At 45.2% G+C, this 25767-nt stretch overlaps 1 protein-coding gene across 1 annotated transcript in view; it reads right to left on the bottom strand.

Annotated features, from left to right (window-relative positions):
- Positions 1 to 25767, bottom strand: part of baiap2l2a (BAR/IMD domain containing adaptor protein 2 like 2a) — a 54112-nt gene that overhangs the window by 25272 nt on the left and 3073 nt on the right. Inside the window, exons 2-9 of the mRNA XM_070542831.1 lie at positions 19363 to 19556; positions 15091 to 15284; positions 14732 to 14807; positions 12466 to 12552; positions 10403 to 10464; positions 10256 to 10327; positions 4202 to 4282; positions 3972 to 4103 (exon numbers count right to left, since the gene is read on the bottom strand). Of these exons, the coding sequence (XP_070398932.1) occupies positions 3972 to 4103; positions 4202 to 4282; positions 10256 to 10327; positions 10403 to 10464; positions 12466 to 12552; positions 14732 to 14807; positions 15091 to 15144 (564 nt within the window). The 5' untranslated portion in view covers positions 15145 to 15284; positions 19363 to 19556. The remainder of the gene's footprint in view (positions 1 to 3971; positions 4104 to 4201; positions 4283 to 10255; positions 10328 to 10402; positions 10465 to 12465; positions 12553 to 14731; positions 14808 to 15090; positions 15285 to 19362; positions 19557 to 25767) is intronic.

Below are 25767 nucleotides of genomic sequence, written 5' to 3'. Positions count from 1 at the left end.
GCAGATTCAGCCACACCATAAAACAGCAATAAGTCGGTCTGAGGCAAAAGTGAACCTCATGGCTAAAGCTTTTTCCTTTTCCCCTATAGACATTTGATTACGCACAAGTAGGTGATCAGCTCAGGTTTACGCAGAGCAGAAGGAAGGAGAGCGCTCTGGCCGCACAGGTTAAACGTTCCTACTTTAAGAAAACCGTCAAATTGCATTGTTTATGTGCTACCTGGACACTCTAAATATTTATTTAAAATTAAATCAAAGAAAATTGTAATGGTATCGAATGCTTATTAATTACTATTTAAAAAATGAAAGTGATGGGGAAAAAGGCCGATCATATTTTTTTAACCCTGTCTGTTTAGCTTGACGTCTCATATATATATATATATATATATAGCCATGCCGTGATGTGGGGGGGGGGGGGGGGGGCGGCTAAATAAGTTTGGGAACCACTGACTTAATGAAATGAGCGCCGTTCTAGCTGCTCTCGTGGGCTGCCTGTACCTGTTTCGTCTACATGTGTGTGTGTTTAATCTTGGTCAGGTTGTGTTTGCGAAGTCAAGTTCCTATGCTCTGGGTCGCTGGAGCGCTGGCAGTAACGCTTATTCTGATTCTGATTCTGATTCTTACTACACTTATTACGGCAATATGCCTCCGGAATAGAGGAAGTGTTTCAACCATCTGGCTGCCGTTAGCTTGCTGTAGCATGATGCTAAGTGACTTATTTGAGGAAGTAAAATGTCACGATTGACTCATTATTCCCTTCACGCATACATTTCACTGTAATATTGAGTTGTTGGTCATTGAAAAGGTAATTTGAAACCTTTTTTAGAGCAAACCTTTGCCTTCTATTTCAGTGTTAGCATATGTAACGCCCAGCAATGGTCAGTTTTTAGGTACAGTTTGACCATTCAACATCTGGTCAAAAAGGAGACACGAGACTGCATGTGTACCCTTTAAATTGGCCTGCCTTCATCCCATCAGCTGGCGCTCAGAGCCTGCAGCTCGGAACAAGTGATAACGAATTGTCAACAATAATGTTCTCTCCTCTAGGTTTAAGCTTCCCTTATCGTCTTACAGGATTCTTCGTGCAACCAACCAAGTGAACACTTGCAGCCTGGATTAGTTACCAAATCAAAGAATGATTTCCTAAATTAAATAAGAACTTCTATTTATAATAACTTCTAATTATAATATAATGAAATGTTTTCATTAACCTGTGCTTCAATGATTGAATGTTGAAATGAATGTTATGTTATGGTTACATTGATTGATATATGTTTCAGCATGTTTATACGACAAGGTCATCACCATTTGCACTCACACAAGAACAAAGTAAGGTTAAGTTAAACCCATGACACATAGACAACCTTTACCCAGATCAGAGCCTCCGTCCGGAGCCTTCTGGGTTGTCTTGGTAATATTCCTCAAACTTGTCAACCTCTGGTTGGCTACACAAATCATAACATGAGAACATTAAAACTGGAACACTCTGGTGATTCATCAGTTCTTGAGAAAGCTTCAGACCGGCCATCTGAAGCAAAACCTCTTTAACCATCAAAGCTTTTGACACGTCATCAAAATCTTTTTGGACTTGCGAAGCTGATAAAGCAAATGGTTCCTGCAGAACAAGCTGATATTGTTTACATTCCTTCAGAGTCCCAGAAACGCGGTTCCACCCGTCTGTTGTGACCTGGAGACAACTCTAAGACCGGTCTAGTAGTGCCGCAGTTTCTTCTACGGACCTCGGTGCCTGGAAGTCCGAGGACTTCGACATTCCGGATCTGTCACGAGGGTCTTCGAATGGGTACGTAGACATGACAGATAGCGTCTGATGTGTTTTTGATGATAACCAACTTCATTGCTGAACACAATCCAAATTATTTTACACCCAGAACTCAGCTTTCCTAGATACGGAAGTTCTGATAACATCGCATTCACACACAGGTTTCATACATAACATCTAGCTCCATCCACTCACAGTAAATATTAGTTAACCTGTCAGGTTTTAATTGTTTGTAAAATAAATTCTTACTTGTATAAACCTGACTCTTTTCTGAATCAAGACAAAGTGTTTACAATTCCCGAATAAAACAAAGAATCCTAGAATTTTCTGATTAACACAGTAAAGACCAAGCAAAGTTGATATTCTATATTTATATAGAGTATCACAGCTTATTGGTCATAAGTAGAGGTAATATTGAGCTCTTAAAGCACTCAATGTCTCAAATCCTACATATTGTTAGCTCAACGATAGCTTTTTCTTTTTCTTTGACAGTGTTTGGGCAGACTGCCCCTTTGATAGCCTAGTGAACTAGACCAAATTCTTGCTTTGCAAAGTTTGGTCTAGGCATGCTCCATTGGAACCTCAGCAGCTCCTACCAGGACTCTGGCTAGCCAATCACAGCTCTCTAGAGGGGTTTCAAACACATAAAGAGCTGTGATTGGTCCATAATGGTGGGCCAATCATAGTGCTCTATCTGCTTAGTGAACAAATCACAGAGCTTTATTTGCTTTGTGGGCCAATCAGGGCACTCTATATGCCTGGTGGGTGGGCTGATGCAACAGAGTGAAACAAGAGTATGTCACATTCATTGTCCAGTAGAATGCAGAGATCATTTGAAAGACAACGGTAGAACCTGCCCCACAACTGAGAGCTGTCAATGGAGTGTGGCCAGACTAAATAAATGTATTATTTAGTCTGGCTTGCCAGGCTACCCCTTTGACTGATTGCCGTCATAAATACTTCCCATTGTTCTTTGCTCTGATTGGTCCCGGTGCTGTCCAAGTGCATGTGGAGACAGCCCTACGCCTGAGCTCTGTCTGTGGGTTGTGGCCAGACTACATATTTACACATACAGTATAGAATGACTGACCAGGCTAATATTTATGTGTTCCTGGCATGTTTAATGGTTGACCTCACTGAAAAGGAAACCTATTGACCTTGTATTGTTCAGCTTTCTGATTTCTGCCTATTTGTGATTCAAGCTACAGCTGAACTCTTAACAGAATGGAAATGCCAGCGAGTGCCAGAAGTAGAGTAAATCACGTGGAACCGATATGCAAACTTACATCATTCTGTTCAGTTCATTGATGTTGGTCGACTAACCTGTAACCACCACATAAATGGAAGGCATGTAGACAACGTTGCCTGGGAACTTCAGTTTCACATCTTCGATCTTGGATTTCTTCGTGAACATGTGATCTGCCTAAAGCTGAAGCAAAGACGTCTCAATGACGTCGTGCCTATCCAGATTTTTTTAACTTTTCTTTTTCCCCTGTGCATAAAAAAATCATATTTATCTCACAAACGTGCAGAAATTCTCTTTTATTTTCAGATCAGATAAGGACATAGAAAATGAGATTTTCTACAGCATCTAATAGATTTTATGGCTCAAACGTAGCAGAAGATTTGGTCAAAATTCTCGTTTCACACCCATGTTGTGTTGAATTCTGCTACCCAGTTCAGATCAACGCCTGAACACACCCGTTATGGAAACTACTGACACTTCATGACATCCATATATGGATCCAAAGATCAGCTGTAAAGCTGCTCTGTGTGTCGTCTCCGTGCTGTCACACGAGGGCAGCATCAGGATGTAGACTCCACTGCAGAGGCTTGGCCAGCTCTGAGTCTTCCATGTTTCCATGTCTGAGTCAGGCTTCGGCCCTCGTCTCACGCACAGCCAGCTGCGTGAGGAGCGCTACATAACAAACCAGAAGCAGTCAGCGTGTAGATCTAAAAGTGAGTTTGTTTTTGGTTTTACGGCCTTAAAAACTTCTCAGCCATTGTTAAACATCTAATCGCTTCGGAGCAATGGCGTCATAAAGTCCAGAGTTCAAACCTGTGAGCAAATCCACAAACACCAATAAAGTCTCCATGTTGTTTTTAAATTCAGCCGCTCGTGTCACCTCTAATGGTCTGTTTGACCACGCCGAGCCACAAACCAAAGACTTCTGTTTGGAGTCAGTGGTACCTTATTCATGAGGCGAGCGATGGACTGGATCAGGCCACTGTGTTTCTCAGCCAGGAAGCGGTACCTCCTCTCCTCCTCACTTAACGCCTCCAGGTGGCTCACCCTGAGGAACTGGACGTACTCACCACTGTCCTGAGGACGCACAAAAAGCAGCAAAACAGATAAACGTGAATGAAGGCACCACCATGGAAGATGTGCGGATGGAAACAGGAAGTGAAAGCCACACAGACCTGACTAGTTCCTCTCCTCCACTGCAGCTCCTGAGCTGCTGCCTGGTTATGAACCTCCATCTCATACTTCAGCCGGCTCTCCTGTGGAACAGTCCACATCACATCTGTCTGAATCGTGTCCCCGTTCACCAAAAACCCCAGCAGAGATAAAGTTCCAGATATAATTTCTCATGACCGTTGATGATTGACCCATGATCTAGTCGTGTTCTGTGGGTCTTACTGTAAAAAATGAAACAACTCACAAGAACATCCTGTGAAATACACTCAAAAAACGACTCGTTGAGCAATCTTTGTGTTAATTCGGTTATGGTTGAAGTAAATGAAAATACAAGACTGATGTAATTTTCTAACGTTGAGTTCATTTTAGCTGAACCTGGGTCATACCCAGACCGCTGACAGGAGGTTGGCGTTGTTCCATAGGGTTGTGGTTCGTCTGGTCTTGTTTGTTTTTAAAATGAGCATGGTTAATCTTCAACTCTGTGGCATATATGTCCAAGATAAATGTCTTCCTGTAGGCAGGTAGGCTTTGAACTCTGGGACGGGATGAAGCACTCTGGCTTCTGTAGCTACTAGTTAGCTCAAAACAAAACGTGAGCTCAGGTGGACAAACAACGAGCTCCATTGCCTCATCAGTAATCCTGCTGGGAGAATGTTAAATATTGACATCAATAATAAATAGACAGCAAGCGCCTCCTGGTGGTTGATTGCAGCATAGCTTTTAAGCCCTGCCCCCTCCATGTAAATGAATGAGTCATTTTCTTAATTAAGAAATAAAAACACACCTCAGATGACTTTACCGGCAGTTTGAACCTCCTGACTTTGCTTCTGCGTGTTAAATTGGACAGGCTACGCAAAACTCGTCTATTGCATCCTTCTGTGTTCCCATGTGGGTCTCCACTGCATCTAATAACGCTACAAACACGGAAAAAAATCCTTCCATCCATTTTCTGTCCATGTTTGGTTTTAGGAATCACGTGCCTAAAAATGCTGTTTGTTTTATTTAATTTATTGAACCTTTATTTATCCAGATGAGTGGATCGAGAACTCATTTTCATTTACAGCGATGCTCTGGTCAAGAGGCAGCAACAGACACAAAGTTAGCTTTACATCAAAGAAAAACAGGTAAGATATAAACAAGATAAAACTATTAGACATAAAAGCAACGGACTGTTCTCATATATAATACCTACAAGCAATCAAATCTGACTTAAAACTATTTTTAAGTACTCAGAAGCACATTGATCATAAACTATTGATCACAATGAATTATTGAAGGTAGATGATGGACTGTGGGTAGTGAGCTTCAGTGATTTTTGCAGCTCATTCCGGTCGTTGGAAGCAGCAAACTGGAATGAGGAGCGGCCAAAGGAGGTGCGAGCTTTGGGATTAACAATAGTGATGAAGTTATTGGAACGTAAGTTGTGCTGGTTGTTGGAAGTGATGAGTAATGAGCGAAGATATGGCGGTTCTACCGATGATTGTTTTGTGTACGAACTGATACCGATGTAACGACCTGTGGGAATGGAGTGTTTGTGTTTGTGATGTCACAAAAGCAAATAGCAAAGTAGACCCGCCTCTTATGTGCGTGAGAGATCTGCCATTGGAGGAGCAGCAGCATCTCTACTCTGAACCTCTTCTGATATTGGAGCATCTCAGCTTATAGCAGCCTAAGTGGGGGATATGTGGGTGTGGGCCTTGACTGGGATGAAAATTCATCCGTGGAATTTCTCCATCTCACTGACCGTCCGAGTGGGGGAAGTGGGTGGGAAACCAATCTAGTTTGGGTAATGACCCACTGGGAAGTGCCTGGTAGGCCCGATGGCCAATCCACCCCGAGTGGGTGTGGCCAGCTCCAGCTTGTATTCCTGAAGTAACAGAGGCCTGAAACGACTCATTCTGGAAGGTACTGAAACTATCAGGAATAAAACTGCTTACATGAGAGAGTTTTAGTGCAAAGAACTTCATGGACACGTTTTGTATCGACTGTAATGAAAAAAGTCATAATGTCTCATTTAAATACGCTTTTTCTTAAATGTTTAGCCGTTGCAACAAAACTTCCCCACTGAGGGATAATAAACAAATGATCTATTCTATTCTATTCTATTCTATTCTATTCTATAAGAAGCAGAAAAATAGGAAATGTTTATTTGTATGGTGCCTTTCAAGGCAAAAATCACAAGGTGCTTCACATAAAAATATTAAAATAAATAAATAAAAATGAAAACAAAAATAAAAAACAAGGGAGCCTGGAAATGTGCTGAAATGACAGAAACACCAGCAGAAAAGCAGTGATAGCCCAACAGGAGTTCACACGATGAGTGTTGATCTTTTGAAAGGACCAACGGTGACAGCTCAGTACTCAGTAACCCATTCGTTTGAGTCGTGTGTCGACAACTAAAAAACGAGCTTGTGATCAAAGTTCTGCTCGGTGGCACATTAACTGCTGACTCTGCTGAAGAGTCATGTCCAGATATCTGGATTTCAGATTAATGGATCTTTGTACTTCCTGTTTTAACATTTGCAGCACCTCTACTCTGAACACCTCACCCGTCTCTGAGAATTAGTCCAGCAGCCACATTCTGGTGGTCATTACCCACAGCGAGTGACCACTGGAGAGTTGGAACATCGGTTGATCGGTGCATCAAATGCTTTGTCTTTCGACTCGACTCTCTCTTCACCACAACAGTTTAGCACACGCTCTAATCTAGTCTCCTCCTGTTAAACCGTCACTTGTTAATAATCTGAAGGTGCTGCACCTCCTTCACCTGGAGCTGTGGCTCGTCCCTGACTCAAAGTTGGCCAATAACACTTTTTGTAGTTTAGGACCTCAGCCTCAGACTTGGGAAGGATAAACTTCATCCAAGGACTACAGGATTACATGATGTGCACAAAACAGTGACGCTATCTGGAGCCACTCAAACTAAAGACCTTCCAACTCCTGGCTGTGCATAGAAAATCAGTAACAGTGCTCATCAGGATCAGTGACAAAGGGCAGCCATGGTTCTTAGACAGCGGTACCCACTCCTGGTTCTGGAAAGCCGGCATCCAGCATGTTTTAGTTTTAACTCTGCTTCAACATGCCTGATTTCATTCAGCATGTTCCTAAAGAACCCTCCACAGGACAACCCAGTGGACTCAGACATAAACAAGTAAACAAAATGCACAAAGAAAGGTGGAGAAACCCTTGAATGTCCTCGCAAGTGAAAAGAGCTGATCCAGTCCTCGCCACCCCGCTGCACACGACCCTCTCAGAGTCACAATCTCTCGGAGTAGATGGACAGGAAGAAATGCTAGAGCCATTCTGCAAAGCGTGACAGGTGGAATGTTCTGTTATGTTTGCAAATTTAATTCAAGGAGTTGTTTTATGTGTTCGGTTAGTCTGATTCTGTTGTTGTTGAGAAACGTTTACGTGATGGAGCTGTTGTCTGTGAACGCAGCTCACTCTCAGCTCTGCCAGCTGACACATGTGTGTCTGTCTTACAAGCCGCAGAGAAGACAGATGAGTCTGAGGAGGTTCTGGTCAGGTTTGTTACGGATCCCTCCTCACCACCATCCTCCAGCCACAGCTCCGACACCTAGAACTCCAGCTCCCAGCATCCCCCAACCCGGAAGCCTCACGTCACTTCCAGAATCGATCTAACCGACTCCGCCAACACCGTTACCCATTCAGTCATCTTTCCATGAGGTTCTATGACCGAACATTCTATGATCATCTCTCAGATCTGTCTACTCAGCCACATGAGTACGTCAACTATCTCCGTGGTCTCGCCTCCCATCGAGTGTCACATAGATACTCCCAGATTCCCGGTGCTAGCTTCTCTGCGTCTGGGTCTCCACTCACGCTACAGCTCAACTCTTGTCTACCCAGGTCATTCTCGCCAAAAACAAGTTGAAAACATAAATAATGTTATGTTTTGAGTTGTTTGACAGCATACGTATGTAACGTGATGAAGGAGCTGTTTCCACCAAGGATTTAACCTATTTCCACAGTTGCCTCTGACACAGTGCCCGAGTGCATGAAACAGCCTCAAGGTCATGCATTGGCTTCTAAACTGTTTACTTTCCAGCAAAAGAAGAAAGAAGATGAAAAGACTCTTTTCTTTTAATAAATCAAAGAACTCTATTTTTAATAAAGCTAATCAAAAAAACTGTTAGTCAATAATACAATGTGTCCGATCTGTGAAACCACATTGTTATGATTAATATGTTTAATAAGTGAATGACTTAATCTAGTCACTAGACACACTGACACACGTAAGGTAAACAACTGCATAACGCATTGCTGTACTGACCCAATCAGAACCTTCCTAGTCTGAAGTGTGGCATAGTCTCTGTGGTGTTTATAAATCTGCCAGCTTTGATTCGACCAGAATTCAAAACATCCAGATTAATGAAACTAGTTCCAACGCCATCTTAAGTTCAGTTCTCAAGATCTCACTGAGTTCACCGCATGCTAAGCGATGTAATCGGACCGGCCATCCGAACCTCCCTTTTTTAAGCTGAGAACCATCAAGCTGGGAAAATCTGTTGTTTTTTTTACCAACCAAGCAATGGTTCCTTTCAGAATAAAAGCTGAACTCACTGACCCAAGGAGGATCCCTTTTTGACGCTGTGAACCACCTGTCGCTTTTTACCTGGAGACAATCCAAAGACTAGTTTGTCGTACTGTTGACGCTGTATCACTGGCTCCAGTACCGAAAGGAGGGTCCGTGGACCTGACATTCTGGATCCGTGAAGGAGGTCTCATTCTAAGGGTATGTGTGGATGCGACAATATGGCGTCTCATGTGTTTATGACTACTCCGGTCAAGTCTGATCTTAGTTAGGAGCAAAACATCACCTCCCACTCAGACTTGCCTCTCCGGATACGAGAGTTCTGAATGACACTCATTCACACACACCAACCATCTCACACCTCATTCATACCAGCTACATCCATCAATAGAGAGTTATTATTGTTAAATTGTTTAAAATTATTTAGTAATAAATCATCTTAAACGTTTGAAGGACCCTCTCTCTTCTCTTGTCTCTCAGTTAATACAAAGTGTTATCTAATACCTGCATTAAAAAGTTCCAATCTTCTGATGGTCCGTAAGATGGATTTCATACTCGATGTGAAATCTTAACATCTCACGGTCCTTAAATAATGTAAATTACTATCATTACATGTAGCATCTGGTGTTATACCATCATCTGTGGCTCTTCCTTCTTCCATCTCAGGAACATTGCTAAGCTGAGTCCCATTCTGTCCCGCTCTGAACTTGAGACAGTTCTCCACACCTTCATCTCCTCATGCTTAGACTACTGTAACTCTCTTTTCACGTGTCTGAGCAGAACCTCCCTGAACCATCTACAGGTGGTTCAGAATGCCTGTGCTCGGCTTCTGACCAAGTCCTCCAAACACACCCACATCACCCCGCTTCTCCTCCAGCTTCACTGGCTGCCAGTCAACTTCAGGGTTCATTTCAAGATCCTGGTTCTGGTCTATAGGGCCTTACATGGACAAGCACCATCTTACATTGGTGATCTTCTTAGTCCCTACACCTCCAGCAGGTCCCTGAGGTCCAGTGATCAAAGCCTACTGGTTGTGCAGCACCAGGCTAAAGACCAAAGGTGACAGATCATTTGCTGCTGTGGCCCCCAGACTCTGGAACTCTCTCCCCCTGAGCCTGAGATCAGTGGACTCAGTGGTCTCCTTTAAAAAGCAGCTGAAGACTCACCTGTTCAAGCTGGCTTTTGTATGACCTTCTTCACCACTCTCTCTTTATTCTGCTCTCCCCACCTATTCCACCTTCCTCAGGATCCACTGATTTCCCTCTTTACTATTCACTCTCTCTCTTTCTTAACATTTTGTTTTTAATCACAATAGCCTGTTTTTGCTCATTTTAATATATTTTTAAACATTTTCTAAATGCTTTCTTATATTTTTACATTTTTTGTTTTTGTGAAGCCCCTCGTGATTTTGATCTTGAGAGGCGCTATAGAAATGATATTTTCTTCTTCTTCTAGGGAGGGATCCTGGAGAAAGCCTAGTTTGTGCTTTGCTCTCACTCACTGATATGTAATCCTTGTCCAGTCGAACGTTGTTGTCCATCATCTGGAGAACTTCCACATTGAACCAGTTGAACTGGAACAAAGAGACAACAAGTCATTTAGCTCTGAACATGTAGGACAAATGAAGCACGTTGGCTTTATGACTCACCACTCCCTTCAGCTCTGATGTGAGTCTTTGTTGGGTCTCAGATATCTGAATCAGGACGTCTCCTTAAAGATAAACAAAATCCATCTTTAATTATTTACACGTTGTGTCAAAATCAATCTATGACGCAATGAAATCCAACCCAACAGAAGTCTGGTGATGTGTTAAAATAAACTGCATAATCCCGGAACAGAGTACGTTTAGAAACCCTCTAAATTTGGGTTGTGATTGTTTGTGGACAAGGAGTGACGGATGAAGACTTTGCTTGTGGAAATGATAGCTCTTTTTTGCCTTTTAAAGAGGACGTATTGTGGAAAAATCTGATTTTGCATTGTCTTGTGCTTCCATGTGGGCCTCTGCTGCATCTGTTACCGCTACAAACAGGCAGAAAACTATCCATCTGCTTCCAATCCGAGTGTGCCGTCAGGAATCATATGCCTCCATTTGAAAATGTCCTTATTGTGACATCACAATAATGAAAATCAGCATAGAATCATCACTCATCTGTGGAAGATTACCCTGAGCCAATCACAGGAGGGGTGGGTGTGGTCAGCTTATTTCCGTTAAAGTCTCTTTAGTCATCATTACACACTGGTGGAATTACATTTCCACATTTGACCCTTCCCCGTGGGGAGCGGTGAGCTGCAGCTGTGTCTGCGCTTCAGGAACTATTTGGTGGTTTAAACCCCGATCCAAGCGGAGCGTCAAGCAGGAAGTCATCAGTTCCCATCTTTAAGGTCTTTGGTATGACCCAACCGGGATTTGAACCTCGACCTCCCAGTCTCAGGGTGGATACTCCACCACTAGGCCACTGAGAGGCATGCCCCCTCCCCTCTCACACACCCCACTACGTGAGAACCACTGTGTTAAAGTGACAAAGCCCTGAAATGGCTCATTCTGGAAGGTACTAAAAATTACAAGAATTAAACTTCTGGCATCCTCACCAGCATGTGAATGTGTGTGTGAATGGGTGAATGACTGATTGTGTTGTGAAGCGCCTCGGGGGGTTGTAGAACCCTAAAAAGGCGCTATAGAAAAACTGGTCAATTGCCATTTTTCTTTCACTATTTACCTTCTGTCCCTCATGTTCAGTTTGTGAGCATAATCCGACACCGGTGAGAGCTAATGGGTGGTTAGGGCTAGTCTGTGTCACGACCACAGCTCTTCCCTCTCAGTACGCCACGTCCTTGTGGCACATTTGTCAGACAGGAAATGTGGGTGGAGGAAGAAACTGGTCGGGGGACGACGTGGCTCAAAGTCTGATAGACCACAAATGTTTCCACTTTTATTATTTCCATTTAGCTGCAATAAGAATGAATTATCTCTGCGACATGACCGCTCCAACATTTTATGACTGTAGATTCCTGTTTTATTGTTGCAGGCAGAGTCAGCAGCGTTTCTGAAGCTTCCCACGTTGTCACCAGTCTTCATTGTCACCACGTGTGATTATGATGCGCTCATCTAGCAGAGGGAGAGTAAAGATGTGTGATAAGAACTTCCCTTTTGGTTTATTTTTATCCTTTTATTGGCTGAAACATCGCAGGTTGATGTGGTCATGCTTCACCAGAGTTCCCAAAGCAGAATTCCTGTTGGGATTCTTCCTCTCGGGAGAACGTTAGAGCTCTAGTATGTTGAACTGTATCTGTTTAGCCTGGCATCCCTCGGTCATAATGACTCTGGGTTAAGTGAGTGGAGAACAGCCTGCTGCCTGTCGTCGTCTATTATTCATGTTACACACTGACATCACACACTCATCTGCAAACATGAAAACCCATCAGGGTCCGGATGATAATCCAGATGAGCCCTGGAAGGTTGTACGCAGGTCGATTTGGCCTTAGTGGTACTCGACTGGTCGATACTGTGGAAGGAAAAGTCCTAACGTCCTAAAGTGTGTTTCACACACCCACATCAAAGACTTGTGAGTAATAAAACTCTGCCTTAGGAGAAACTTTGATCCCCCTGATAAGGAGGGGCGTCTAATAAATGACTGTAAAGACAAACGGCACACATCCTGGTGACCTGGACTTGTGAAAAGCAGCTGTGCACGAGTGTGAACTCATACATACCCAGAGAGCGCGAGGACTTGGTGTAGAAAGCTTTCTCTCCAATCCTCGAAAGTGCATTGAAGTAGGCCTCACTGCAGACGGCAAGGGCTGAAACACACACACACACACACACACACACACACACACACACCTTTCTGCTTTCATTGACACAAATGGAAATAACTAGATCACACTGCGAGCTTAAGGTGACACTGTAAAAATGATTTTGCTCCTTTTGTTAGTTTTACTAATCGTCTATATGTTGTGATCAAACAAAATGACAAAGACTCATTAAAACACCCTAAACTAGCTAAGAACTGTCAAAGTAACATGTCACGTCCAGGATTTTTAACTGAGGTAGAAGGTGCGTCAGACAGATGGGCAGGGACAAGTGTTTGACCCAAAGGAAATAATAAAATCAAGATTAACTTGAAATCAACATCGCTGATTAGACTGAATCAGACTGAGTTCAGGGATTCTTCCAGTAAAACAACATTTGTGATTTTTGATTTATTACAAATATTTACCCAGAACCGTACCAAATTGTCTAGTTCCAAAAACGGGTTATTTAAATGGGTTCCATTGAGATAGATGTTTAAATAAAAACACCTCTTTAGTTTATCCGGTTGGTAAATTTAACTCATTAAATCCTTTCAAGTGAATTGGAAAGAGAACCCACTAATCTGGGTGGTATGGAAGCCTTTAATGCACGGTCTTATGTTCATACAACGTGTTCGTTTTTACAGTGCGACAGTAATTTATAAACACATCTGAATTTCTTTTATTTTACTGTTTGATCACATTGTGTTAAAAAATCAGCCAGATATTTTTTTGGTGCCACTTACACACTAGCATCGGCTCGGCTCCGCCCACCCCAGCCACGGTTGTTCCACACCGCCTTAGAAATGCGGATGCAATTGAGTACATGGGCGGTCTGTGGTCTATGATGTCATCAACACATCTCCAAGCATGTGAGCGGGGCAAAAGAGCTCAGAGAATTCTGCGGTGTCTCCATTATTAAACAAAAGCAGCCTGAACAGTCTTACTTTTGTAGGCACTGTGTGTGTGTGTGTGTGTGTGTGTGTGTGTGTGTGTGTGTGTGTGTGTGTGTGTGTGTGTGTGTGTGTGTGTGTGTGTGTGTGTGTGTGTGTGTGTGTGTGTGTGTGTGTGTGTGTTGATTCGCGCATATGGGAAGCCCCCGCGGGCTCATCCAATCTGCCACTCAGAGGCTCCCCCTAGTGGTAGGTGTGATTTTGAGCCGACCAATCGGTCGGCAGTGGGCGTGTTGGACCAGTTCGGCTCCAGGTAGACTGCCTCGGGATAAAGGCTGAAAAGACGTCTAGTTGCACGCGGGAAAATCCAAATGAGAACACTCCCAACCCGGTCCAGGCGGAGGAGAGCTGATGCCAGTGCGTAAGTGCCAATAGTGATCTAGAAGAGGTCTTAAACCAGAGCCAGAACTCTGCAGCACCAAAAAACATTTTAACTAACCAACGTTTGAGATCATCTGTAGCATTTCATATTATTTCACAATGATCTGCATTTGTAGAATAAATAAGCTCCGGCTGTATGGTGTGCTGGTTTTGGCTAACAGCCCCTCGGCAGGCGCTAAACAGTCCCATCTGTATTTATATTTAATGCCTTCAGGCCTGCCACCGATTTCATATACAACGTTATTTCTGCAGCCTAATTTTTTTTTTACATTTAATTGCAATATTAAAGTTAATGACATGTAAAATATGTGTAGTTTTTATTCCAGTTACTTAAAGACCTCCCTGGTTTAATTAAAGCTAAAACAACAGCCTAAAAATCTTCTGTACTTATTCATTCTGATGCCTCTTCCTAAGGACGTGGCCATGGAAAATAAATCATTTGGGGCAATATTATGCCAAAAATAAATATTTAAAGGGTATAACACAATTTTCTTCCTATTTTATATCTTTTTCTTGAGCCAGTATGTGCTAAAATGACCCTTTACAGGGTTTTTGAAATGTCACTCAGACTCCCACCGCCCCTTGTGTCCAGAATATCGCACTTGCAAGTTCAGAGTGCCACCCAGTCCCTGCAGGACCTAATGAAGAGGAGCTGACATGCCTGGTGCTGCACGTTTTAGACCATGAACACAGTTGATTTTATTGACTTAGTGATGAACCTGTAGATTAGTTAGTTAGATTAAGATGTAGAAAATCTAAACGCACAGCAAGAGATACGTTTCACCGACGGGCACTAGGGGGTGCTAAAAGCAAGCCCAAACTGCTGCCTTTTCGTTCCTTTCACTCATGTTTACCTTGGAAAGCCTGGATGTAGCTGTTTCCCAGTGAAACCAGTTTCTGCAGACTTGGGTTGAACTCATCAGTCAAGCTCTGAAAAACACACTCTTATCAAAGATGCGATTGGTTTTCAAGAGAGAGAAAAACACACTTCAGGATGGCCTGGACGCCTGAAAGAAGAATCAACGAGGTGTGTTTTTAGTCAGCCGGTGCTCCAATTCTTTCTGCTAATGTAGGTTTTCAGTAGAAGAAACTAAACTGAGCCTCTCTCAGAAATGGACCCTGTCCCTGAAGCATCTCCTGGAGGAAAACTTGTTTAATCTGACTCACAAAGAGAGCGAGAGAGAGAGAGCTACTGATTCGACCTGTTACTTACAGAATAAATCCCCAAGGTGGAGCGGTGCAGCTGATCGCCATTACCTCCCGACATGTTTGCATCTAAAATATTGCAGCAGTCAGTGAAACGGAGCCTGGAACCACGCAGCAGGTGGACAACGGGCCGCTGGATCGAAGTGGACGAGGAGCTGGGAGGAGGCGGGCCTGTGTGGTGGTAATCAACACCACCAGCGCCTGAGAAAGACACGAGTAAATAATTAAACGCAGCTAAACCATAAAACATGTGTGTGTGTGTGTGTGTGTCTGTGTGTGTGTGTGTGTGCGTGCGTGCGTGCGTGCGTGCGTGTGTGTGTGTGTGCGTGCGTGTGTGTGTGTGTGTAATGTTTTATTCAACATGTTATCATAGATCTGCTTTCATAAAGGCTCAACAAAGAGAGGAGTTCTAGTGGTTATCCGTTTAAAAGAACAAAAATATAATTTGGATCGTGTGATTTTTCTAGAAGGTTTTTGTGTTTTATTTTTCTGGTTTCTCTCAAACATTTAGAAACCCACAGCTGCCAAGATGACGTTAGCTAAAAAAACAACATTCTGATCTTACAGTATGTTCTAATGGGAAACGAGCTTCAACACAAATGGTTGTTGTCTGCTTGGTCCTAGAGTTCAGCCAGTGTCAATTGAATATAGCGTAATATTGTTTTTGGATGGTAAAAAGTGCAGGGGTCAAAACTTGACTTTGGAAAAAGTGAGGGGACATACCCCCCCCCCCCCCCCCAAAAAAAAAAAAAAACAAATTACGTCCATGAGCTGGAGGACAACTCCAACTCAAACCTGTGGAACTCGTGTTGCCCTGCCTTCTCAGAAATGCTGGACTTCAAACCCACGGTCTGGTGAAGGATTACCTACAGGGGCGCCTCCAGAAAATTTTGATTGGGGTGGCCAGGTGGGGCCAAAGACATTTTTGGGGTGGCACACCTAATTGGTTCTTTTGGTAACTCTGATGTACTGCATTACACCTTTATTCATTTTTATTAAATAACAGTACGTAGCCAAAACATTTAACTTAAATTTTACAAACGCAAACATTTTAGAAAAATACATTTCAGTTATTTCGAATGTTACCCCAAATTTTATTTAAAATTTTATTTTTTTAGGTTTATTCACCTGTTGCTGTGTTCACACATGAAAAAACAAACTATGGAGATAAAAACTTTTTTACATGGTGAGCAGCAGAAACATATGTATGTTTTTTGTGTTCTGATTATTTCTTTATTCATTAATTGTTTGTTTTTTTACAATTATGTCTTGAATAAACAAGATTTATATATGGTTTGACTGAACATTAACACGATTTGTTAACACTGGCTTTTCCTGGGGGGCCAGCATTTTTCTAGGGGTGGCCATGGCCACCCCTGGCCACCCTGTGGGGGCGCCCTTGGTTACCTAAGGCAGCGGTTCTCAATCCTGGTTTAGGGGAGCCAGGATGATGTGGGTGGGGGGGGTGGAGGGTCTGAGTTTGGAGTATCTGGATGTTCCCTGGGGATGGGTTCACTGGGGATGTCTGGCACTGGGGGGCTGTTCCCCCCCTCTGGAGGTGCTTGGGTTGCCTCGGGGGGTGTACTGCTGGCGGTTGTGAGTGGGGCCCCTTGGAGGTCTTGGCGGCGGCCATGGGTTACTGCCTGGCGGCTGCATTGCCCCTGGGTGGGTCTGGGTGGGGGCCTGGGGGCTCGGGGTGTTGGGGTGGCCGGCCCCGTGTGGGGATCTGGGCTAGGCCTTGGGGGTCGGGTCCCTACATGTACGCTGCCGGGAAGAAGGCAGGAATACGCAGAAGTACCTGGCCCGGGTTCGGGGGCGTAGGGCAGGCCCTGGCTCCTCTGTTGTCCCATCACAGGGGAGGGGGAGGTCCAGGAGGGGGAGGACCCAACCTTACCTGGATGTCTTATGTCTTATATATTCTGGAAGTTGTGCAAATGCAGGGATGGGCATAGATATTCTGCTGGGGTGGGGCTGGGTCGGCTCCCTCGGGCTCTGTGGGGCTCTGTGATGCTGCTGCTTTGGGCCCTGGCAGGATGGGCTGGGGTCTCCATGCCCTGGGCGGCGGTATGACAACGGAGGTGCCTATTGGGGTCAGTGGGGGAGCTGGCTCCCTGGAGGGCTAAGCCCTACCAGCCATTCCTCCCCATCCCCGTTTATTTCTCTCCTCCTGCTCCCTCACATCATCACACAAACATGCACATAGGACCTTGGGGGGTGGACAAGTCGAGGAGTGCGGGTATGGACCCCATTTCCGCATTCCTGTGGCTTCCTGCCCCCCAATTTTATTTGCACCTTATGCACTTCCACCGACGACATTCCACGCAAACATACACTTAGGGCCTTGGGAGTGAGCACATTCAACGGCACTTGGCAGGGGGAGTTCTCAGCCTCCTCCCGAGTGCCGGTGCCCACTTCGAATTTTAAACTGCATTTAGACACCAAGGGCTGTGGGTGCAAGTAGGGTGGTGCAGTGGCATCAGCTGGCATAGGCCAGAAAATGCCCGCACTGCCCGCTCACCACAGCAATAGAATACACCTCATTAACACACAACACTATGTTGGAGCAGGTGGAGGGAGACCAGGGGGTCTTAGCACACCTCTGTTGTTGCTTGGCTGCCTGGGGCTGGAGACTAGGAGGGAGATCTGGCCGTCTGGTTGGGGTCTGGGGTGGTGGGTTGCTGTGCTCGGCGGTGGGCGGGGGAGCCTGCTCATCAGCACCCCAGCAGAAAGGGTCAAACTCTGGTAACCGGTGGTGGTTGTACCCCATGTGCAGCATTACCGGGACCAGAGTGAATAGGGTGTGTATGGGGAGCATGAATGGGTGTCCGGCGTGTATTTTTGTAAGTCTTTGGTTGTATGTGCATGTGTGAGCATGAGGGAGGGAGTGTGTGACTGTGTTTGTGTATGACTGTATATGTCAGGTGGGGCCTTTGACTCCTCCCTTCTCCTGGGACCTCCTTTGATGATATAGATCTTCGTCTCCCCTCCCCCCTGTCACACCTGGTGGGGGTGTGTTGCCTTGGTCTGCCTGAGTGTTCGTGGCTCCCGGGTCAGGGAGTTTAAGATTTTTGGCATCTGCCTGATCAATCCCGGTGGCGGCCTGGGGGGGTCTGGGTCCCTGGGCTCTGCTGGGTCCCCGGCGGGGGTGGTCGCCCCTGGGTCCCGGGTCGCTGGGTCCCGGACTCGGCCGGCTAGGGGGTGGGAGGCTGCGGGCAGGCCTGAGGACTTGCCGCTGATATCTCCCGGGGCTCTGCCGGCTGCTGGTTGTGGCCCCCCGGGGCGATCCTCTGTGCCTCTCGAGGGGGGCGGGGGCCTTTCTGGTTGCGGGCTCCTTGGGGTTCCTGTGTTCTGGGGCAGCGCCTGGATCTCTGGGACTTGGAGCTCCCCCCCGTCTCCTACGCGTCTTTGGGGGGCAGATCTGTGGTCCCTCACACTCTCTATTGGACGCTCCTATAGATAAACCTTACATAAACAAGCGCGTGTACACACACAGGTGCTCACATGGTGCTCTCATAAGTATGGGCTTGGGCACGTTCAACACATGTCTTAAGACTATGGTGGGCACTCAATGCACTGTGGTATATTATCGTGTGACTGTTTAGTTAAACAATGATTGATTATATATTTCTTCATCAAGTTGACGCAGTGATAGCTTGATTTTGTTATATTGGTGTTGTGTCCCATTTTTTTTGTTATGTTTTGCTTTTTTCTCGTCTCATTTTGCAGGTCTAGAAGCAGACTCTTGTTCATTATTGTTTATTTTTGTTGAATCCCCCCCCCCCACCTAACCCCCTCTCTCCCCACCTTTTCTCTTTTCCTTTCTCTTTCACCTCTGTCTCCGTGTCTGGTCGAAATTACAAAGCATTCAAAAACAATAACAATAAAGTTTTAAATATCAGGTGCGACATTAAAAGCAGACTCTTTGATGCTCCACCTGAGACATTAAAAGCAGATGCTCTGATGCTCCACCTGAGAGTAAAACTGTAAGGCTTGTTACCAGCATTCAGACATCAATTCTGCCTGCTTCACAGCCAGACAGGACACGTTAAAAAAAAAAAAAAAAAAAAAAAAAAAAAAAAAAAGAATCAACGAGGTGTGTTTTTAGTCAGCCGGTGCTCCAATTCTTTCTGCTAATGTAGGTTTTCAGTAGAAGAAACTAAACTGAGCCTCTCTCAGAAATGGACCCTGTCCCTGAAGCATCTCCTGGAGGAAAACTTGTTTAATCTGACTCACAAAGAGAGCGAGAGAGAGAGAGCTACTGATTCGACCTGTTACTTACAGAATAAATCCCCAAGGTGGAGCGGTGCAGCTGATCGCCATTACCTCCCGACATGTTTGCATCTAAAATATTGCAGCAGTCAGTGAAACGGAGCCTGGAACCACGCAGCAGGTGGACAACGGGCCGCTGGATCGAAGTGGACGAGGAGCTGGGAGGAGGCGGGCCTGTGTGGTGGTAATCAACACCACCAGCGCCTGAGAAAGACACGAGTAAATAATTAAACGCAGCTAAACCATAAAACATGTGTGTGTGTGTGTGTGTGTGTGTGTGTGTGTGTAATGTTTTATTCAACATGTTATCATAGATCTGCTTTCATAAAGGCTCAACAAAGAGAGGAGTTCTAGTGGTTATCCGTTTAAAAAAACAAAAATATAATTTGGATCGTGTGATTTTTCTAGAAGGTTTTTGTGTTTTATTTTTCTGGTTTCTCTCAAACATTTAGAAACCCACAGCTGCCAAGATGACGTTAGCTAAAAAAACAACATTCTGATCTTACAGTATGTTCTAATGGGAAACAGGCTTCAACACAAATGGTTGTTGTCTGCTTGGTCCTAGAGTTCAACCAGTGTCAATTGAATATAGCGTAATATTGTTTTTGGATGGTAAAAAGTGCAGGGGTCAAAACTTGACTTTGGAAAAAGTGAGGGGACATACACCCCCCCCCCCCACACACACCCAAAAAAAAACAAATTACGTCCATGAGCTGGAGGACAACTCCAACTCAAACCTGTGGAACTCGTGTTGCCCTGCCTTCTCAGAAATGCTGGACTTCAAACCCACGGTCTGGTGAAGGATTACCTACAGGGGCGCCTCCAGAAAATTTTGATTGGGGTGGCCAGGTGGGGCCAAAGACATTTTTGGGGTGGCACACCTAATTGGTTCTTTTGGTAACTCTGATGTACTGCATTACACCTTTATTCATTTTTATTAAATAACAGTACGTAGCCAAAACATTTAACTTAAATTTTACAAACGCAAACATTTTAGAAAAATACATTTCAGTTATTTCGAATGTTACCCCAAATTTTATTTAAAATTTTATTTTTTTAGGTTTATTCACCTGTTGCTGTGTTCACACATGAAAAAACAAACTATGGAGATAAAAACTTTTTTTACATGGTGAGCAGCAGAAACATATGTATGTTTTTTGTGTTCTGATTATTTCTTTATTCATTAATTGTTTTTTTTTACAATTATGTCTTGAATAAACAAGATTTATATATGGTTTGACTGAACATTAACACGATTTGTTAACACTGGCTTTTCCTGGGGGGCCAGCATTTTTCTAGGGGTGGCCATGGCCACCCCTGGCCACCCTGTGGGGGCGCCCTTGGTTACCTAAGGCAGCGGTTCTCAATCCTGGTTTAGGGGAGCCAGAATCCAGCATGTTTTAGTTTTAAATCGGTTTCATCACGCCTGGTTTCCATCAGCAGGTGATTAACAGGCTTCTGCAGGCCTGATGAGCTTCTGCACAGGGGATTCATACTCTGAGCAGAGAAACCACTAAAACGTGCTGTATACCGGCTCTACAAATCAAATCAATTAAAGATACTTTATTAATCCCAGAGAGAAATTAGAGTTTCAGTACACACAATTCAGAGATCAGACATACATGGGCAAGACACATGACAAGAATTGGTGACTGTGGTCATTCGCAGCCCTGAGTCGCGCTACCTTAATAGAGATAAGAGGGTTACATGAGGATTGGTTCAGGTGGAGGGAAAAAAAGAGGCACTTCAGAGGTACTCTCCATAGGGAGGGCAGCTTTGCTCTGCAAGAAAAACACCTCAGACAGAGATGCAACAGACTTCAGACAACACAACACAAGTGTCCACTAGGTGGGGTGGTGGGTTGGGACTATCCCAGCTTCAGTCACTGCAGCCACGATGAAGCAGTGCATGTCACCTCAGTGTGGATAGGGGGAGGAGCATTTAGGGTTGGATGGTTGCAGTGACCCTGGACGTTTCAGCGGCCTTCCCACAGTCCCGCCCAAGCTGGGATAGGAGGTAAGGTTGAGTTGCCATAGCGACGGCACATTCCACATATCTTCTGAGGGGGGAGTTTTCGTTGGAGCCTTGCAGGCTCAAGGACGCCAGATTCCGATTAGAAATTGTTTTGGGGCCAGACAGAGATCCTTTCCTCTCTGTCAGGACCAGGAATGGGAACCGCTGGCCTAAGGTAAACAGAACTGGAGTTTTACTCACTTGAAGACGTTGCCAGTGATGAAAGTTAGTCTGATGTTCTTATTATTCTGCTGAAGTTTTGCTCCTTGGGATTTTTGACCCTAATGGCCATCCATTGGTATTGTCTTACAGCTTGACTGTAATGATTTAGGTAGGCACTGCCCCCTATCGCCAGGAAAAACGCACACTTTAATGGATTTGTGTGTTTTATATGCTTGCCTGAAACACACAGTTACCTTTAAAAGGCGTGTTTCTGCTGATGTGTGTAAACAGAAGATAAACTGGTGATGTCTCGTTGCTTTGCCCCGTGGTAGTCCATGTGTGTTCTGATGGCAACTTGGCACTGGTGTGTTTTTTAGCAGCAACGTTGAAGGCAGGGAATGTATGAAGGCCACGCTGTAGAAGAGGACGGCTCTCCTGAGCCCTCAGGACTAAACCAGCCAGTCCGTGCACCCAAAAATCAACACTTCTGCTGCAATCCCACAGATCTTGTTCGTTAGTCCCAGCCGTTGGGCTTTTTCCCTGCTCCCTCTCTCTCTCTCTCTCTCTCTCTCTCTCTCTCTCGCTGGTCAGAGTCAGTGAACTCCTCCTGAACCCACTGCAGACTCAGAGCTACATGCCTTCTTTCCACTGCCTGTAGTGATGAGCGCCGACACCGTGTTGTGGTTAATTTGCACATAAAGAATCCAGACAGGAAGTAGAGTTAGCAACAGTGAATCCTGTTCATCTGCAGTGGTTAGAGCTGTTGCCTGAAGGCAAGAAGGTCCTGGGTTCGCTTCCCAGCATGGGATCTTTCTGCATGGAGTTTGCATGTTCTCCCTGTGCATGCGTGGGTTCTCTCCGGGTGAGCCGGCTTCCTCCCACAGTCCAAAGAAATGACTAATTGGTCTGTCTAGATTGTCCTTAGGTGTGAGTGACTTGCCCTGCAATGGACTGGCTCTCTGTCCAGGGTGTACCCCGCCTGATTGCCCGTTGACCGCTGGAGATAGACCCCCCCACCCCCCACCCCCCCCACACACACACACACCCGCAACCCTAGTGGACAAAGCGGGTTCAGACAATGGATGGATGGACTCCTTGCCAACACGAGGACAGACATGCACAGCAGATGGCACCACAAACCAGTTGAGCAACATTTCAATGGTGATCATTTCAGCTTCTCTTGACTTTGATCGTGGAGCTTAACATAAAAAATGTCCGATTCCAGAAGTTTGGTGCTGATTCTGGGTAAAAGCCCTGCATCAGAAAGCTGACGGCTGGTTGCAGACAGCTGCAACGCTCTAGTAAATGTTTACTGCAGCTCTTCAACGGCTCCTGCACACGTGCAGCGCATCCTGCTGCCTTCATGTCAGAAGCTTCTTACAGCAGATCATCTAAATGGCAGCAATTAAACCGCCAGAGCAGAGCAGTCATGATGAAATGCTGGAAAGGTGCACGGTTCAGTGCATCAACGTGTTTGCTCTTTCACAAACGACAGTGTTACACCGCTGATGAGCGGTCTGATGATGATGAGCATACCTATCAGGTATGGAGCTCCAGATCGCTATTTTCAGTGTTGATTTAAGGCTTAATTTCAGTCTCAGTCGTACTTTTCTGCATTTTATCAAAAAAAATGTGCCTCTGTTTCGATTTTAATCAGTTGTTCCTCGTGTCACATCCTCCATGCTCCAACCACTCTTCAGGGTTAGGGTTCATTTCTCTTACCTGTTTCATAAAATAACGGCACCACAAGTGGAGGCAGCGTGAGGGAGCCTTTGGTCATTCTTAAATGGTCAGCCTGTGGCGGTTTTGTGGTGTGCTCATGTGAGATTATGTCATGGCGGTATAGATGGTGCCCTTGCTGCCGATGCACTGCATGGGCATCTTTTTAACGTGGATGTAATGTGTTCATATGAGCCGCTCCAAAAGGCGGCTGACCCTGACAGTCCCCATGAATCATGTGGTCATGTGTGCTTCGGCTCTAACAGCCAGAAGCTCCCGGACAACTGCATCAGAATTCCTAAGTTTACCTGCCATCCATTACCGTCCGCTTATCCAAAGGCCGGGTTGCGGGGGCAGCAGCCTAGACGGAGAAGCCCAGACTTCCTTCTCCCCAGCCACTTGGGCCAGCTCCTCTGGGGGAATCATAAGGTGTTCCCTGGCCAGGTGGGACATAGTCCCTCCAGAGTGTCCCGGGTCTACCTTTAGGTCTCCTCCCAAAGGTCCCTGGGACGTGCCTAGAAAACCACAGGGAGGCATCCTGACCAGATGCCCAAACCACCTCAAATGTCTCCTCTCGATGTGGAGGAGCAGCACCACTCAGTACCCCGAGATACTTAAACTCCACTCGGGGCAGGACCTCGTCCCTGGTCTGGAGAAGGCTGGACCGTGGTCTCAGATTTAGAAGAGCTGCGTCACACTCAGCTGAGAACCGCTCCAGTGAGAGATCACGTTCTGATGATGCCAACAAAAGCAGAGTCCTGACCTCAGGCCACCAAAATGGACCCCATCAACACCTTGACTGCACCTAGAAACCCTGTTTCCAAAAGTTGTGAACAGAATCGGTGACAAAGGGCAGCCTTGGCGGAGCCCGACTTACTGCCGGCAATGTTTACCTGCATTTTTAATTATAGCTGGCCGGGCCTCAGCGGACGTTCGACACGTGAGCATGACATCACCATCTGGTTATGTGTTGTAGGTGTGAAAGCAGGCAGTAGTAACTTTATCAATATGGAACTTGATTACTTACTAAAGTAAGGAAAATATCCCAAATCAAGTCAAAATCACAATAAATAAATAACATAAAAGGTCCTTTAAATTTGGCAGCCTTAAAGCTGGGAGAGAACGAATGAATGAATGAATGAACGATTGAACGAATGAGATTAAACGTGTCAGCGAGGAAAGAGGAGAAAACTTTACTTCAACAACTAAACGGGTTTCCTGTTTTAGAGGAAGTCCTTCTCAGGGTTTCAGTAAAATAAAACATCTCAGCTGAACTAATCCTCTTCCTTCAATAGAAAACTTCCACTAAAAGAAGAAATCTCTGCAAAGAAACTGTCAAATTTGATCCGATTTCCTTTTCACAGAGTCTCAAAACGGCTTGATCAGCAGAAAACATCACTCGTTCACTAACAACGCACTTCTGTTACCTCTCAGCGAACATGAAGGATCCACATGGCCGCCATGTTTAGTTACAGCGTGTCTGGAAAGTATTCTGTCAAGTTTACACTCTGCTATATTGCAGCAATTAGCTAAAATCAATTAAATTCATATTTTTTCCTCATTAACTACGCACAGCGCCCCATTCTGAGAGAAAAACACAGATTTTTAGACATTTCTGCAGACTAATTTAAAAAAGACAAACTGGAAGATCACATGGTCCTACGTATTCAGACCCTTTGGTGTGACCTATCACCGCTGAGATGGTCCTACACCTTCACTGGAGTCAAGCTGGAGGAACCTGGAGGTGAGGGTCTGAGTCGTTTAGACATCACCGTCTGCTCTGAGCATGGACGTAATTTTGGGGGGGACGGGGGGGACATGCCCCCCCCCCCCACACACACACACTTTTTCCAAGGTCAAGTTTTGACTCCTGCACTTTTTACCATCCAAAAACAATATTACGCTATATTAAATTGACACTGGTTGAGCTGTAGGACCAAGCGGAAAACAACCGTTTGTGTTGAAGCCTGTTTCCCATTAGAACATTCTGTGAAGATAACACACACACACACACACACACACACCTCCCCTCCCGTGTGCCCCCCCCCCCCCCCCCCACACACACACACACACACACACACTTCTAAAGTGAAAACTACTTCCATGGCTCTGAGCCTGTTCTGTGCTTCTCGTCCTCTCGTTCTGGTGTCGGCAGACATGTTTAAGGTCTCCTCTGCCTGAGAACTTGCTGTCAGCTGAGCTTTCAGCTCCTGCGACTTTGAGATGTATATCTTAAAGCCCTCCTGTTCAAGATCAAAACCCCAGTTTTAGACAGCCTTGAGCCGTTCCAGTTCAAACACCAGAGACGTTTGGTTTCGCGCACCCGCCCGTGACATCCTGTTTGTTCTCTGGTGCTCGCCGTTGTTTTCTTTTCATTATGAGTGGTAATCAGCGTGTGTTAATCACTGTCTGGGAGAGGAAAGCGTGCTGGAATTAAACCTTCTCTGATAGCCGCTGCATGTTTTTCACATTAAGGGTCATCAGTCTCTGTGCTGCCGCCATGGAGCGGTCCCACAGGAAG

The sequence above is a fragment of the Nothobranchius furzeri genome, chromosome 12 (assembly GCF_043380555.1).
Source record: "Nothobranchius furzeri strain GRZ-AD chromosome 12, NfurGRZ-RIMD1, whole genome shotgun sequence".
In the NCBI taxonomy this organism is placed as follows: Eukaryota; Metazoa; Chordata; class Actinopteri; order Cyprinodontiformes; family Nothobranchiidae; genus Nothobranchius; species Nothobranchius furzeri.
This window is presented reverse-complemented; position numbering and strand designations above follow the sequence as displayed.